This window comes from Mauremys reevesii, linkage group 1 (assembly GCF_016161935.1).
Source record: "Mauremys reevesii isolate NIE-2019 linkage group 1, ASM1616193v1, whole genome shotgun sequence".
NCBI lineage: Eukaryota > Metazoa > Chordata > Testudines > Geoemydidae > Mauremys > Mauremys reevesii.
This window is the reverse complement of record NC_052623.1, coordinates 336,200,418-336,217,984: the sequence shown is the minus strand read 5'-3', so window position 1 is coordinate 336,217,984 and position 17,567 is coordinate 336,200,418. Positions and strand designations below refer to the sequence as shown.

At 42.6% G+C, this 17,567-nt stretch overlaps 1 protein-coding gene across 1 annotated transcript in view; it reads right to left on the bottom strand.

Moving 5' to 3' along the window:
- The window catches only part of CCDC146 (coiled-coil domain containing 146), a 117,784-nt gene that overhangs the window by 29,338 nt on the left and 70,879 nt on the right, over nt 1–17,567 (bottom strand). The window contains exons 5-7 of the mRNA XM_039517692.1: nt 4,188–4,245; nt 1,562–1,738; nt 380–453 (exon numbers count right to left, since the gene is read on the bottom strand). Coding sequence (XP_039373626.1) covers nt 380–453; nt 1,562–1,738; nt 4,188–4,245 — 309 coding nt within the window. The remainder of the gene's footprint in view (nt 1–379; nt 454–1,561; nt 1,739–4,187; nt 4,246–17,567) is intronic.

Here is a 17,567-nt window from a genome sequence, read left to right as displayed (position 1 = left end):
GTTTAAAAGTGCTAGGTGCTAGATTACACCATCAACTTAGATCTTTAGTATTGTTCCACATTTGAAAAAAAAAAATCTGTGGGATATCAGGTCTGTGTAGTATCTGATATCAACCATCTTAATATGCAGTATCAATAGATGTTTTAATGGTTTGTTGTTTTCAAGTCTAAAATGTTTCCCTGCTGATGCTATATCTTTTGATTCAGTTTCATGAATATTGCTCATTAAGTACATTATGGATACACTGTATCTGTATTGATCAGAATTTTGTATCAAGAACTTAAACTTTGTTAATTGTCTATATACCGAGATATTACTGAGAAAACAAATAATAAAAATAAAATGAAAATATTTTAGTTAGGTACATTTAAAAACATACAATGTTTTGCGTTTTATCTTGTCCATTTCTTTTCCAAGCTGGACAGGAATAGCATGAAGGTGGACTAGCTCATCCTAGTAATAAAACAAGAATGTTAGACCAACAGGCTCTAAATTTCACGTAATTTCAGAGAACTAACATTTTCTTTGAACTACTAATATGACCCAGAACCGAAATGTGTGTTTTTCAATAACACAAGTTTGTCCCAAAAAAGAACACAGCTGCTATTACTGACTAGTGCAACGATATGCAAAATTATATTTGCAAAACTCACAAATAATGTACATATGCTATAAATATATAGGCCTAGATTTTCTGTGACAAGGAGCACCAGAAAATCTAGCTCCAATTCTTAGGGCAAAACTGTGCTTACCGGGGTCCCAGCATAGCTGCAGAGCTCAGAGAAAGCCACAAAACACTCTAAAATGACCTAAAATACCTTTTCTATACATACAAATTTCACATTGTTAAGGTCCAATATTTCAAGATCTGACACGTCTGGAAGGAAGTGCTATGTATCCTTCTGAAAGACTGGAAGCCCTGCTTTTCCAATGCTATTAAGCTCGTATTTCCAGCCATCCTGGTTTATGAAATATCTGACCACAAACCTTTCACCGATCCACGTCTTCTGAATTTTACCTATCTTAGGTCTCAAGCGTGTGTGTGTGTGTGTGTGTGTGTGTGTTTATTGAAAGTTACTGATTTCATTTTCATATTTTCCTAATGGAAAAATCAAAAAGTTTCAGCAAAATTGAAAATGTCCTGTAGAAAATTTTGCAGAAACTACATTTTCAATCAAAAAAGACTGACTGAAAATTCCTGACCTGCTCTAATTATAAATCACAGAATACTGTGTTCTGTCTTTTCCATTAATATCTATATACCTGAAATTAGCCTAAGAGTTCTAACCATTATGAAAGCTACTTGTTGTCAGCCTTATGCCTATAATTTCCCAGATAGCTACTTGTGGGAATGGTATAGCAGCATGATACATGGTTATTGACTAATACTGCGTTTTGTGAGGTCATGCCTATGTCATGACAGTACATATTCGAATGACAGCAGAAGTATTCAGAATATTCAATATGTTTCCCTGAGTGTGCGCATGCGCATGCACACACACACACACACACACACACACACACACACACACACACACTTATATTCGCATTCTCATGTTACTTTTAAGTCATTCTGCTGCTCAAGAAGTTCCTCTACTTCTTTCTGTTCTCTTAACATCAGCCTTTGCTTGGATGCCACATCTTCCTTCAATGCTTTAATTTCCATTCTCCTTTGGATTGTTTCTTTACGGAGCTCTTCACAGTTTTCTTTCACCACTTTCATTTTCTTTTCTGTCTCCTTTAAAAGTAAAGTCAAAGATCAGGTATCTCAAATTTGTATTGGTTTGGGGGGAAAGTGCATGTCTTGCTTACAATTGTTTAAAAATATTGTATTGTTTGTTTAATAATTTATGGATTTTCATTAGAGAAGTGCACCTTTTCTTTAAAAGACTGAGAAGCCTGAATGGACTGTGTATTACTTTGGTATTTTTGCATATTCACATGAGTTGAGTTTTCATATTTCACAATTACAAAAACTCCTAAAATTCTTTGGTTCCATCATATTTCCACCAAATTTTCTTTTATATTTGTTGTAAGTTAAATTTAAATTTTAAAATAAATATTACTCAAAGATATTTTCTCATATACATACAGACCATCTTAGGTCTTCCTATTGTTCTGATAATTTACTTCTTTTATAAGGCTTGGCTTGATAGCCCATAAGACCTCTATTCACCCATAGAACAGATTCAAACAAGCAGCAGCAGCGCTAACTACCCCACACTGCTCCAGCATCATGTCTCAACTCTGACGTGGAAGGACAACCCTATTAGTGAGAGCAGAAGTTCAATTCCATGTCTGTCCAGACTTTGGGCTTTGTGCCAATAGTCAATTTAACATCAACTGTAATTCTCATTTCAGAAGGCCACTGAATAACCAGTTGATGCTAAATTTTGGCCACTACCAACCTGGGCTGGATTCAAAGTGGCAAACTAAAAGTAAAAGTTTAGAAAATTCCAGTAAAAATTATTACAATCCTTCAGCTGGCTCTTGTTGGTTACTATATCGTGCTCCCCATCAGTACCCGGCTTAGGCCGAGGAAGCTAATGATCCAGCCAGCCGACCAAATTCGGTGATGAAGCCTGGTTATGTGCCACCTGCATCACGTTGCACATATGCTAAGACTATTGGTTTTAACTGAAGAACCAGAAGCTCCAATAATCTGCAGTGCCAGGAACCTCTAAGTGAATAGATCCGCTGCTTTTAACCTGGTCAGCCAGCTGGAACCAGAAGGAACCATCTGCAATGTTCATCTGGATTTTTCACCAGAAAAAGCTGTACATCCCTCTATCCTAAATACTGATCTTGAATTCGTAGTCTGTGTCATGCTGAATGTTATTTCCCTTTTGTTACAGTTATTAACTATTGAGTGTTTTTTTACTCAAAATGTGCAAGAATTGCAGAATCAGGCTTTTAATGAGATTATGGGCAATTTCATGAAACAAACACCACTGGTCTTGTTTGAATGGAAGAAAAATAAATTCTGAGCACAGTGGGAGGATTAAGATGATCAGAAAAGCAAGTAGGATATATAGACCTCTTTTATATTTTTGGGAAAGGGAATAATATTGTAAGAAAAGATTAAGATTAGTTATTCTGAATGATATATGTGTTATAGAATAGAATATGAACTATAATTTGTTACTACTTTACTCCTGGGAGAATTCTGCACCAAAAAAATTAAAATTATTTTCACAGTATTTTAAAATTCTGCACAATTCTGGGAATTTATTTAACCTACAATACAATGGATGGAGAATGAGAGTTGGGAGCACTGGAGGATATCCTCAATCCCCCCTTTGTCTAATAATAATGTAGCTAAGTTTGATCCTTTATTTCTAGTTATTAGTCAACAAATATATGCAGCCATATGCTCAGTATTACAATCATAGACAACTGAAGAGCAAATGAGGGTGGAGGTATCAAACTCACAATTTGTATTGGCTACTGACAGTCTCCAGAAAGGTCAGAAGTAAACAGTTCATGGGGCACATTTTGAAAAGGAAAATTTTTCAGTCTGAAAATTTAAACCAGTTCTAATCACTAAAGCACTTAAGCATTTATAAGGCTGTAGTGTCATTTACAATAAGGCCCATTTACACCGCCCTCGTTTGCTCACCTGTACACATGCATTCATGCCCAGCCCTGCCCCCCAGCAGTGAGTGACGTCTCCCCTGTACATATGCACAATCCCTCCTTCCATGCACTGATTTATGTCTCCACCAGCTGCTCCGGGCTGCTGGGGAGAGGTGAGTGACTGTTCTTGCAGCTTCCTTTTGCTTCCCCTCAGAAGTCATTTTTCTGCGGGGAAGCAAAGCAATCTGTGGATGACATGAATTCTGTGACCACGCAGTGGCGTAGAATTCCTTCATAAGTACTACTTCAGTATTTGCCCTATGAATTAGTAGAATTGTAATTTGTACAGTTTCTCTCAGGACATCTATCCATAAATGTCTTTATAAGTTAAATATTTAGTGTTTGTCCTAAGGTTCTCAAAAGTGAATGACACAACACAGCCTTTCCTTTGAATTCCACCTCTTGGTTTTTCCACATATTCCAGATGTTACAAAAATCTACTATTTTAGCTTTTACAATAGTATCTTCAGCTGCATAGTTTTCTTATTTTACATTCTATCCAACAGGACACAAAACATGACTTTTTTTAGTGAGGTGTATTTCATACTTACTCCTTGCTTGGGGATTCTCTCATATTCCCTTTGCAGGAGTCTTTTGTCTTCTTGTAAACTACAGAAAAATCATCACAGAGATCAGCACACTGGCAATATGCAAAGCAATAAAAAGAGACCGTTAACAGTCCATGCTATCCAACATTACAAAGTGAAGTGAAATAACATCTGTGACAATTTGGATACCATTTGAAAACTGAATTTAGGTCAGTCTTACCATAACATTGATCTCGATGTTACAAGTGTACAAAACCCAAATTTCATTATATAGGTATAAGTTTCACTGCAAAATCTGGTGCATAAAGAATAATTCAAATATCAACACAGAATTAGAGCACAGATACTTAAAAAGACCTCAGAGATGTTTTTCATATCTCAGGGCAGTTTCTGAACTCTTTAATAAAACTGAAATAAAAAACGTGGTTTTAAAAAAACAGATATTGAAGGAGATAAACTGTAGAAGAGCATTTACTAACAAGTGCATGCAAAAAACTGTACACTCTAGCATAAAGACTATCTTCACCATCAGCATGCTTATCATCATCTTTTTCCAACACCAAGGATGGGTAGGGCCAAGATTATAAACAGATTCCAACCACATCTATTTTGAGCCACCATTTAACCTAGTTGGGGTGTTGCCTGGATGGTTTTATATACTGTTATACGATTGCCTCCTTGAACATCCACGTCCTCTCTGTCCAGGCATACTTTTGATGATTGTACTCACACAATGTACTTTCAGTCTTCTACAGATATCATAATTTCTTAGTCTATTTAGTCTTGTCATGCCTCGGATATGATGCAATCAGCTCCTTTCAAATGTTTGCAGCTTTTGCTCCAGATGCTTTTTGAGTACTCATGTTTCACAGCCATAAAGTAATGTGGGTACAATGAGTGTTGTATTTAATCTGGTCAGGGGTGAAAGCAGGTCGGTACAGGCCAGTACAGCGTACCAGTAAGTGGTGGCCGCCAGTACCGGCCCGTACCAGCTGACGTTAAAGCGATACCACGGCAGCACTTAAAGGACCCTCCTTAAAGCACTGCCGTGGCAGCGCTTTAATGTCGTTTCCCCTGTTGCCCCCCCCAGCCACCTACAGGGTGGGAGCAAAACGGGCAGCTGCCCTGGGGCCAGCAATTTAAAAGGGCCTGCTCCCAGCTGCTGCTGCTGCTACCGTGGCAGCAGCCAGAGCCCCAAGCCCTTTAAATTGCTGCTGGAGCCCTGGGCGGCACGGGCCAGGCAACGCAGATGGGCTGGCTGGGGGAGGCCGACTCCCCATCCCCATCCCTTCCACCTGAGGCCCCACCCCTTCCAGGGGCCTGAAGCCGGGCCCCCATACCGGTAAGTGCTTAATGTTACTTTCACCCTTGAATCTGGTTTTAGCTATCATGGACACTGATTTAAGGTTCCAGTCATTTTTATTCAGCCATGTGACTGTTCTACTGTTGAGGTCATCTTCATAATGGTTGTCCTATGTTATGATTGAAGGCTGCAGGTTTGTCACAGTGGAAAAAAATGTCACTGATACCATGATTTTTCTTTGTGTCCAAGGCTTTTTTAGTGTCTGGGATTTTTCTGTGTGTTCAGGATTTTAACAAAGTGCATTGAACTTGACTACTTGAAAAATGTGGTTTTAACAGTAGCATGCATTACATGAAATTATGTTACATAATTTATGTAACTATTAAAAACACATTATATATTTATGTTTGACGAGCTCGGATGCCTTCCTTAGCAACATTACAAACATGGTGCTATGTTGCAAACACGGGGTCTACAGCTATGATGATGATGATGATGAGTAAAATATCAAGCATAAGTACAAGGGAGTGATCTGAACAATATTCCAAAAATATCTTCCACGAAAGTGGAGGTTTATTATTTTGTTCAACATGCAACATACCAAGAGATAACAGTCATAAGGTAAGTTGAGATAAAACATTTGGAGACAGCATCCCACAAACGTAAAGCAAAGGCTTGGAAATCTGAAAAGAGCAGCAAACAAAACGTGCAAAAACATGGTGTCTAGATGTTTGAGGTGAACACATTGTGTGGATGTCTTCAGAGAACTATCCACGATGACTCCAATGACTCCAAGATCTTTTTCCTGATTAGTTGTACCTAAATTACCCCCCATCATATTGTATGTATAGTTGGGGTTATTTTTCCCATTGTGCATTACTTTACATTTATCCACATTAAATTTCATTTCAATATGGAAAACATTGGATAAACATGAGGTTTCCTTTGATTGGATCACTGTTCTTGTATCAGACAATGAAACATATATGAAAAAGGTGTGGGAGTGGAGCATTAAGTGCTTGTTTCTGAATGCTGTCCATGTGACCTGTGTTACCTGTTAAACTTAGTTGGGAATATGTGGCATAAAACCTTGAAAAAGGAAATGACCTGGTTGTCATTATAAAATGAACATTTAAAGCTTGCCCTGTATGTAAAGCTCTCTTTCATATGCACTTGGAGGATAAAAGAAAAAGTCTGGATATTACTCTTGTTCCAGTTATAATGCTCAGAAACAGCTGGTTTAATGCTGCTTTGTTTCACTAAGCCCACACAGAGGACTACGTGTAATTTTTCAAAAGTCTAGAAATCATGACCTACGAGGAAAGACTGAAATAAATGGGTTTGTTTAGTCTGGAGAAGAGAAGACTGAGCCGGGACATGATAAGTCTTCAAATACATAACAGGTTGTTATAAAGAAAAAGGTGGCATCTTTAGCTGCTGGCTTTGTAAGAGAAAAAATAACTTTTATTGTAACTATTTTTCTTACCAATTAGTGCAGATACATACTCTGCAATTGCTCCCTAAGAGTGGTCAACAAGTACAGCAATGGTCTGTCAGCCAATGGCAGCTTGGCAATTGGCACTGCCAAGGGGGTGGGGTTGGGGAGAGGTGGAGGTGATCTTGGAAGGAAAGTCACTCAGTGAGGCTGTTTAAGATCCACAAGTTCTGAGGAACAGATACCCATGATTCTCTAACATCTGTAGCATTTTTTGTCCCAGGACTTTGGGGACAGAATTCACAGGTGCTGTAGCTCTTGAACTTATTCCCCTCCATGCACTTTTGCAGAAGAGGGAATTTATGGGTCAGAGAGATCAAAATCAGGAATAACTTTCAGTCTAAACATGTAGAATTATGTGTTCCAGTTGGTGCCTGCTGAATTTCCACCATCTGCTTAATTTGCTCTATTTATAATGCACCTTATGTTACTTGAGAAGCTAGAATTCTTCTTGGTACTGCTGTCTGGACATGGAATCAGTTATGTATTCTTAAAGTTTCTTATGGGATAGTCATATGCAGCAACTGATTGCTCTTCAGATATGGAAGTAATGGAAACATATGGTTATGGCTATAACATTCTATTGCACTAGTGAGTCAGAACATCCTGATGAATTAGCAGGACTGTGTTAGTATATACAAATCCAGATGTAAGATTATTTAATAAAAGAAAGGAAGAGAAATTGGGGCCAAAAGCACAAGATTTCAGATGGCATCTTTCGTTGATTGCTTTGTAATAGAAAAAATTACAATTCTTACTATAATTATTTTCTTACCAGTTAGTACAGGATACAGACCTTAAGAAAATAAAATAATAATATGTATTTAAATCCTGAGTCTTCAGCCGTTGCTCTTGTTATTACGAGTGAAGCTTGAAGAACTAGGACCTAATTTAGTATTATTTTTACAAGTCATTATGGGTCAGACTATACTTGGCCCACGCACAGTGTGAGTGTGTGTAGTGAAAACAATGCAAAAAGCCTTTGCCACTACCCCTTGTGTGGCACAGGGACTTTTCCTACTGTATTCCCCTGGAATGCACAGCACCCCAAAGGGGGGTAGGAAGAATGTAAGACTTGCCCCTTGTAGATAGGTATAGCAGCCAGTGTGTTCCCCCCAGGTTCTGTGGTGGGGCTCTGTACTGCTCCTCCTACTATGCAATGCGCCCAAATGCCACAACCGAACCCTATAATTTTCCCTTGGGGGTACTTTGCTATTTGAACACAAATGAATGAATATTTTCACGTACACAGCTAGTGAGTTTGGAGTTGTCTAAATACGTAACTAATAAGGGGAATTTACAAACCTGAGGCACTTTAGGTGGATACCTACTAGAATTGCTTGGGCTTGCATAATCACAACAGCATTACTGAAATCCGCATTCTGAAAATGTACTCATACCTATATTTAGCTGCCACCAAAACTAATTAAATGGGTATTGCAGTATTTGTAAGAAGTCTAGGCCAGGGAGTGTCTTCTTTAAAATCGCCCCAGGAGGATCACAAGGACAATCTTAAAACTGTAGGGGAGAAAGAAGTTGGCACCATTTCCCTTTCTCATCACAGTCTTCTCTCATGAGGACAGATTCCTGTGGTACCATTGCAAGTTCACAACAAAAACTTTGTCATCTTAAGGTTAAAGGATTTTAATGCCTCACATTCTGTGGCAACAGAGGGTTGCAAACACAAAAGTTATAATTCCCTTGAGTACACCCACTGCTTTCACAAAAAGCAAGTCCAGGGGCAAGAGAACGAATAAGAGAAGAGATATTTAATTTAATTTAAAATATTAAATTAAAAAAATTAAAATCCAAAGATGAAGTGGAGTCAAACTTAAAATACTTCATTTACAATATTAATTTCATATACACATTACATGTGTACTCATGATTTAGCTGTTTATTTCAAGTTGCATAAATCTAAGATTTCTCTCTGGCTTCATTATTCTCAAACGTATTGCTTTACTTTTCTAAAAGTTATTGTTTGGCCTTACCCTCTAGCCTTTGTAATATTAGCCTTCTCATTTAGCATTAGCCTCTGTATATTGTAATTTGTTTGAGTCAGGTCCTAATTTTCATAACTGTTTGTAAAACACGTAGCATACTGTTGGTGCTACACAAATTAATAATATACAAAGGAATTAGGCATCAGTCTCTCTAATTCTGTTTTCTATAATGTCCTTTGGTGAATCTGTACTTCATTTTTACACACTTATAACTCTTATCATTTTGGCAACTGGAACAACTCATACACAATCAAAAAAGAACAGTACCCTTAAACCTAAGCACTTGTGTTTGAGAATGCAGACACTTGTTTTTCATGCTCCTTTATTCATTTTGACACCAATGAATACAAATGCATGCAAAACTAATGTAGATATAGTTTGTTTAAACACACACACATACACACACACACACTTAACTGAAATAAGTTCCAGACTTTCCCCTGAGAGATGTCTACAGCTGAAAACTGCCATAAAAATACAAAAATAAAGTCAAGAGTGGTTAGGAAATATAAATGGTAGTTGTCAACAGAGATCTGTTTTAGTTAATCAGTAAACACAATAACCAGAACAGAACATTTTAAATCATTGAATTCAATCCTGCAAGGTGCTGAGCACTTCAATTGCCATTGACTTTAGCTGAGAGTGTTTAACAGTCCACAGAAGGTGTTCAGCATCTCCCTGGATCAGGCCCTATGTCCATAACTTGAATGTATTAGAGATGACAAGACACCAGCATGAGATTTCTGGAAGGCTTTCAAAATATGCTTAGCTTGCACATGCTGAAGAACACAGTCAAGGGACTAGTTAATTCAGGCTTGCTTACTTGCTGTCTTTAACAACCTTACCTTGAACTCCACCAGATGAAAAGTTTGTAGTAGGAAAGTACAGAGAAAAGCTTACCTCTTTGCCTTTAAATCAGTTATACTAAACTGAATGGCTAATCCTTAAATAATTGCCAGAGGTTAAAGAATTTTCCAGACTTGTACAAAATGTCAGGTCTGATTCTGCATCCCTGTCTCACATGGAGTAGTACTTCTGTGAGTAGCCCTGCTGTCTCCAGTGGCACTGTTTGTGTGACTAAGAAGTTACTCAGTGTAAGAGTTGTAGAATTAGCCCCTATGCTTGAAATGGAAATTATTTTCAAAAGGAAATAAAGTCACATAAATCTTGTATATTTCATACACTTCCCTTTTTCAATTCAATTACTATTTAAAATACAATTTGTATCATATGAGTTTCATTTCTTATTTCTGTCATGGTCTAGGAAAGAAGAGAGACTTTTTCTCATTTTTCACCCCAGAAAAGTGGAACTCTTAACCTCATACCAAGACGGAAAAGTTACATTAGATTAGGGCTGACCTTTGCTGAATGTTTCCCTGATCCTTTATTCATCTGGTATTTTTTCTGTACTGTTTATTGGGCCATATCAGCCCTGGCTGTAAACAGAAGCAACTCCATTGACTTGCATGGAATTGTGCCAAGACAGAAACCACACATGGTAACTAGGCATTCACACCCTGAGGAATGTGGTATAAGAAGTTAGGCAGACAGACAGGACAAAGAGCCTTTTCCACTCCTGCACCTCTGCTTAGAGTCTAGGCACAATCTCAGCCCTTGTGCTCTGGGAGAGGAACAGAGCTGGAGTACTGTGTTAGCTTGGGAAGCTCAGATTGCCCCCTAGAAAAAGGTTTAGCTGACACTGATGTGTATACTCCCTCACTGAGGTATGATGCCTCCAGGAGCTTGTATCAGTGCGGACTCTTCATTCCCATCCCATAATGCACTTTAGACCCCACTCTAGCCCCATATACTGAATAAACAAATAATAAGCTTCTGATTAACGTTTACAGTACATTTCTCAGAGAGTAACTGATCCAGAAAAGTGTATTTCTAATCAAGCAAGATACTGTATATAATTCACACAAAAAGAAAGTGTGAAAGAGATAGCAGAAACAAAAAATACACAAGATCTGTTTCTGTAGGACATGGAAAAATGCTTTTCTGTAAAGGGGGAAGATATGTAGGAGAAAAATATCACCCAGAGACACAAATTTAAAATACACCATCATTGTAAAAGTGATATGAAATTGATGAAAAATACATAGAAGATATTGGGGGAAAGAGGTCAAAACCCAAATATTTTGAACAGCTCTGTTGTGAATTATTAGTGAGTTTTGATAAATATTGAATTTAACAATTATTTCTGGAAAATACAAGTGGTTTGGTTATCTCCTAACAAATATTTTTTCCAGATGCTTCCCAGGAGGTTCCCTCATTTCTCCCCACATCCATTTGCTTCTTTTCCCAGGTATCTTTTCCTCTTAGTGCAAAACTGACTAAAAAGAAAGTAATTAAGATACAGAATCGGCAGAAAAATCTGTTCTATGCAATACATACAGTATCCCCTGCTATGCTTGTGGAAATGTACTTACTAGTGGGTGGCTTTCTATTATTCAGCAGAGCATTGTGAACTTCAGCTGAGCAGTTGAGTTCTAAGTCATCCAGCAGCCAGGCCTTGAAATATAGGTGAGAGAGGTTAAGGTGCTTCAGTTTTCTGGATTCCTGCATCAGGTTTCATGGTCTCTCCACCCAGTCAGTTGTTAGCAAGCAGACATCAGTCAACTGGGAACCCCATGGATCCATGTTTGAGATCTGCAGGCTCATGACAAAAAGGGCTGCTTTGTAGAAAAGGTTGGTGGGGTGATGATAAGAGGGATTTTTCCTCTGGTACCTAAGCTTCTTCCTAGGTGATTTTTGCAGGTTTTTTTATATGTATGGTATTGAGCTGGACAAGATCTCTGGGCTGGCTGTGATTGGCTATATTTCATTTGGGTCAGGCGCATCAATGTCCAAGGAGCAGAGTGTTGCTCTCAAATCTTTCAGTGAGTGGGGGGGACTCATCAGTGATGTGAATGAAGAGCTTATGGCCAATAAAAGGAAGATGATCTTCAGCCATGTTCTGGACCACTCTGTGAAGCCCAGAGGATTGCAACCAAGAAGCATGGTGCATTACTACAGCGTCTGACACAGAGAAAGAGGCTGTATCATCTGGGTCCAACAAGGCCTGCAGGGAGGCCTGAAGGCCAGATGGTCACCAAGAAATAATGATTTGGAACTGTTCTTTCAGGTCCTCTAGCAAATAATAAATAAAATTAATGAAGTTCCAGTCGTTGTATTTATTCATTAATGCATGCTATATAGTTATCTGAAGCTGAAATGCAGCAGAGGAGTAACTTTTGTAACCTAACAGGTACAGGCTGTTGAGCTTCTTGTCATGAGGGGTAGACTTGGAGTGATATTGTCTGTGTCCTTTCATTTACTGCATCTCCCACCACAGAGTTTGATGTGGGATGGAAGATAAAGCAGTCTGAGTCTCTCAAGGGGACATAATAAATTTTGTCATCCCTCTTGCTGGTGAGGGAATGGTGGCAGATGTCTGCCAAATTGTTTTGGCCACTGTTACCAAGACATCGTTTATTAGCAAGGCAACCCTGCCTTCAGGAGAGGAGTGAAGGATACCCGCAAGGCTGTGTTGGGGTTCTTGCACTTCCTTTAAGGGGATTTGTAAGGACTCTGCTATCCTCTTCATAAGGTCCTAAAAGACCTTGAAGTCATCTATGCAGAACAGGGAAGGAGGCATCACTGCCTCATCCAGAGGGAAGGAGGACTTATTATATGTTGGTACCTGTTCCTCAGCTCCCAGATCATGTTCCTCAGAGTGTTGTCATATGAGGAGAGCAGGAGGCAGGATCCTGGTGTACCAGAGGATACTCCTCTGAGTGGGGCCTCCTGCTGGAGGGAGCTCTATAATACAGGTCACCATATCTGGCCCCAGGGCCGCCCAGAGGATTCCGGGGGCCCGGGGTCTTCGGCGGCGGGGGGTCCTTCCATTCCGGGACCCGCCGCCAAAGTGCCCCAAAGACCCGCGGTGGGGACCCCCCGCCGCCGAATTACCGCCGAAGCGGGACCCGCCGCCGAAGTGCAGCCCCCACCGCGGGTCTTTGGGGCACTTCGGCGGCGGGTCCTGGAACAGAAGGACTCCCCCCGCCGCCAAATTACCGCCGAAGACCCGGCTGCACTCCGGCGGCGGGTCCCGTTTCGGCAGTAATTCGGTGGTGGGGGGGTCCTTCTGTTCCGGAGAGGAAGGACCCCCAGCCAGCGAAGACCGGGAGCGAAGAAGCTCCGGGGGCCCGGGCCCTGCGAGAGTTTTCCAGGGCCCCCGGAGCAAGTGAAGGACCCCGCTCCAGGGGCCCCGAAAAACTCTCGTGGGGGCTCCTGCTGGGCCCGGGGCCTGGGGCAAATTGCCCCACTTGCCCCCCACCCTCTGGGCGGCCCTGTCTGGCCCAAGGATTTAAAAAAAGCCCACTGTGAGGGAGGATGGGGTATAGATTGTGGCCATGGGTTCATCACTGCTAGTTTCTGGAAGCTCCTCTTCCAAGTAGATTTCAAAGGAGGGAGGTCTCAGTGGGAGATTGGTGGTACACTAAACAGAAACCTCAGAATCTGAAGAAGTATCCTCCCCCATTACCAGAGGTCATGTCAGTACTGAAGGTGTCACTGGAACCAGAGGTTGGGTCCGTACAGGAGGACATGCATGTGCATGAGGCACGAAGGTATCGGCTGGGCTAATGGTACTGTCAGGAAATGCCTCTTGGTACCTGCTAGGAGAGGACAGTCAGGTTCTTGAAGGACTAGGAGGTCCTTTGAGAACAGGAATGTGCTCTGTACCTGTGAGGTGGGCTGTTGAACAGTCTGTTGTGATGTAGCTACCAGTCTTGGTGATTGTGTAGCTGGGTGATCCACAGGCTTTCTAAGCTCCTGGCCTGCTAGCATACGGAGTACTGGAGGAGCTGGTGCTTGCTTCTTCACAGAGTCCTTATGTCTAGAGGGATCCAAATTGGATACCAATGTTGGTATCAAGCAGCTCTTCTTGACATGGGAAGCAGGAGAAGCCTTTTTTTGAAGTCGGTGAGACTTGGTATTGGAAGGGGTTAGGAGCCTCTGCTGTATCCACATCTGGACATGAGATCTCTTTACTGACCCACCTAACTTCCCTTCCCTCTTTGAGTCTCTATCACAGGACTTGTGCCTTCTCTTCTTGGAATGCTTCAGGGGTATCAATGCTGACCCTTGGGACTTGGTCATCAGAGTTGGAGATGTGGAGGTTGACAGGGCATTTGGATCTAGGGTGACCAGACAGCAAATGTGAAAAATCGGGATGGGGGTGGCGGGTAATAGGAGCCTATATAAGAAAAAGACACAAAAATCGGGACGGTCCCTATGAAATCAGGACATCTGGTCACCCTATTTGGATCTCCCAAGGCTGATGTGAGAGGGAGGGGCAGGAGTAGTGGGAGAGGAGTTGGGCTGTGAAATGGTAGCAGGCCCCAAGAAATGCTTGAACTGGTCTTCCCTCAGCTTTCTAGATTTGCTCTTGAAGCCAGAGAAGACCTTACAGTTTGATGGAGTGTGTGCTCCCTGAGGCAGCAGAGGCAGCAAGAACATCCAATACTGAACGGAAAAGACCTTTTACAGGTCTGGTATGGTTTGAACCCTGTGGTTTGGGGCAGAGTGGAGGGCCCCAAACAAAGGGATCCAAGGTGGGCAAGAAACCCCTGCTACTGGAAAAAAATACTAGAGGGGTATCCCCCCCAAATGCACAGAGTGCAAAGAAAACAAATGAAAAATAAAATAGATGAAATACAATTGAGTAAGGAAAAGAAGAGTTAGCAAGCTAACTAAGGGACACCACAAGGCTGTGTCTCAGGCCACAGGCAGTTGAGAAGGAACTTGAGCAGCAGGGGTCCACCCTGCCGTATATACCCTTGGACCAGAGCATGAGGATGTGCAGGGCACAGGTGTGGACCTACAGACACTGCTGCCAAAAATCTCCAGTCAAAAGCGCATAGGCGGGCATGCACACTTGAAGAGAAGTGCCCATAGGGACAACTACTCAAAGAAGAAATATGGGTTGTATTCCATATATATATATATATACACACACACACACATTTTTTTTTGGAAAGAGATAGCATTCAGTTGTAATTGTACTATAAACGTTTCAGGTATACTACATGACAATTATACTTCATTTCTCTATATGGCATGGAAGTGGAAAGATAATTTGAACACAGACAGTATTTTTTGCAGCCAAATCCAGCTATTTAAAATATCAAGCTGTACTTACAAGACTCAACCTTTCATGAGAATGTCAAGCATTTACTTTTTCCACAACAAAGGACTATATTTAGTCTCTTCTTTTGCAGAAAATATAGACACAGCTTACATTTTCTTTTTACTACTTTAATAGAGAAGGCTGAATATATATTAACTTTGGGGTTTAAAAAAGTTAGTTCTGAAGGCAAACATATTTATGATATCATTTCAACACAAGCCCAATTGCTGAGTCTGAGACATTTTGCTTCATTTGTACTAAAAACAGCCCAAAAAATAGAAGGCTCCCAGTGAAACGCAATAATGGTGCCAGTTTGGTTAACAGAATGATGGGACAATACGCTCCACTAATAGTCTTTACCAAAGGCTGTAGAAAAGACGGTTACTCACCGTAGTAACTGTTGTTCTTCGAGATGTGTTGCTCCTATCCATTCCAGTTAGGTGTGCGCGCCGCGCGTGCATGGCTCTTCGGAACATTTTTACCCTAGCAACTCCAGCGGGCCGGCTGGGCGCCCCCTGGAGTGGCGCCGCTATGGCGCTGAATATATACCCCAGCCGGCCCGTCCGCTCCTCAGTTCCTTCTTGCCGGCTACTCCGACAGTGGGGAAGGAGGGCGGGTCTGGAATGGATAGGAGCAACACATCTCGAAGAACAACAGTTACTACGGTGAGTAACCGTCTTTTCTTCTTCGAGTGATTGCTCCTATGCATTCCAGTTAGGTGATTCCCAAGCCTTACCTAGGCGGTGGGGTCGGAGTGAGACGTGGCAGAGTGTAAGACTGCTGAGCCAAAGGCTGCATCGTCTCTGGATTGCTGCACCAACGCGTAGTGGGAAGCGAAGGTGTGGACAGAAGACCAGGTGGCCGCTCTACAGATGTCCTGGATGGGGACATGGGCCAGGAAGGCGGCCGACGAGGTGTGCGCTCTCGTTGAGTGGGCGGTGAGGCGGCATGGTGGCACGCGAGCAAGCTCGTAGCATGTCCGGATACATGCCGTCACCCAGGAGGAAATCTGCTGGGAGGAGACCGGCTCGCCTTTCATGCGATCGGCAACCGCTACAAACAGCTGGGTCGAACGCCAGAAGGGCTTCGTCCGCTCAATATAAAAAGCGAGGGCCCTGCGGACGTCCAGGGTGTGAAGCTGTTGCTCACGAGGTGAGGCGTGTGGCTTCGTGAAGAAGACCGGAAGGAAGATCTCCTGATTAAGGTGAAAGGCAGACACCACCTTAGGGAGGAAGGCCGGGTGTGGTCGAAACTGCACCTTGTCTCCGTGGAAGACGGTGTATGGTGGACAAACCGTTAGAGCACGGAGCTCAGAGACTCGTCTTTCTGATGTAATTGCAACGAGGAAGGCTGTCTTCCAGGAGAGGTAGAGCAGAGAGCATGTGGCCAGAGGCTCGAAGGGTGGTCCATAAGCTTGGCCAGAACGAGGTTTAAATCCCAGGTCGGGGTAGGACGCCGCACCGGCGGGTACAAGCGGTCCAGGCCTTTAAGGAAGCGGGAAACCATCTGGTTGGAGAAGATGGACCGACCTCTCATGGATGGACGAAAGGCGGACACTGCTGCCAGGTGCACCTTCAAGGAGGAGACCGCAAGACCTTGCTCCTTAAGGTACCAGAGGTAGTCCAGGATTGTAGGGATAGGGACTACGAAGGGATTGAGGCCGCGTTGATCACACCAGAGTGCGAAACGCTTCCATTTCGCGAGGTAGGTGGAGCGAGTGGAAGGCTTTCTGCTCTCTAGCAGGACGTGCTCTACTGCCGCCGAACAGTCCCTCTCTGCATGGGTCAACCACACAGGCACCAAGCTGTAAGATGGAGGGACTGCAGGTTCAGATGGCGGAGTCTGCCGAAGTCCTGCGTGATGAGGTCTGGCCATAACAGAAGGGGAATGGGATCCCGAACGGAGAGCTCGAGCAGCAGGGTGTACCAGTGCTGCCTCGGCCAGGCCGGAGCGACGAGTATGACATGGGCCCTGTCCCTCCGAAGCTTCAGTAGCACTCGGTGTATGAGCGGGAACGGAGAGAAGGCGTAGACGAGGTGATCCGTCCAGGAGCAGAGGAATGCGTCCGACAGGGAGCCTGGGGAGCGACCCTGGTATGAACAAAACAGATGGCACTTCCTGTTCTCCTTGGAGGCAAACAGGTCTATCTGGGGAAACCCCCACCTCCGGAAAATTGTGTGAACCACATCCGAACGAAGAGACCACTCGTGGGAGAGGAACGATCTGCTGAGATGGTCGGCCAGCGTGTTCTGCACTCCTGGAAGACGCTTCCAGGCGAATCGAGTGGGTCACGCAGAAGTCCCACAGGAGCATGGCTTCTTTGCAGAGCAGGGAGGAGCGGGCTCCGCCCTGCTTGTTCACGTAGAACATCGCCGTCGTGTTGTCCGTGAACACTGCCACGCAGCGG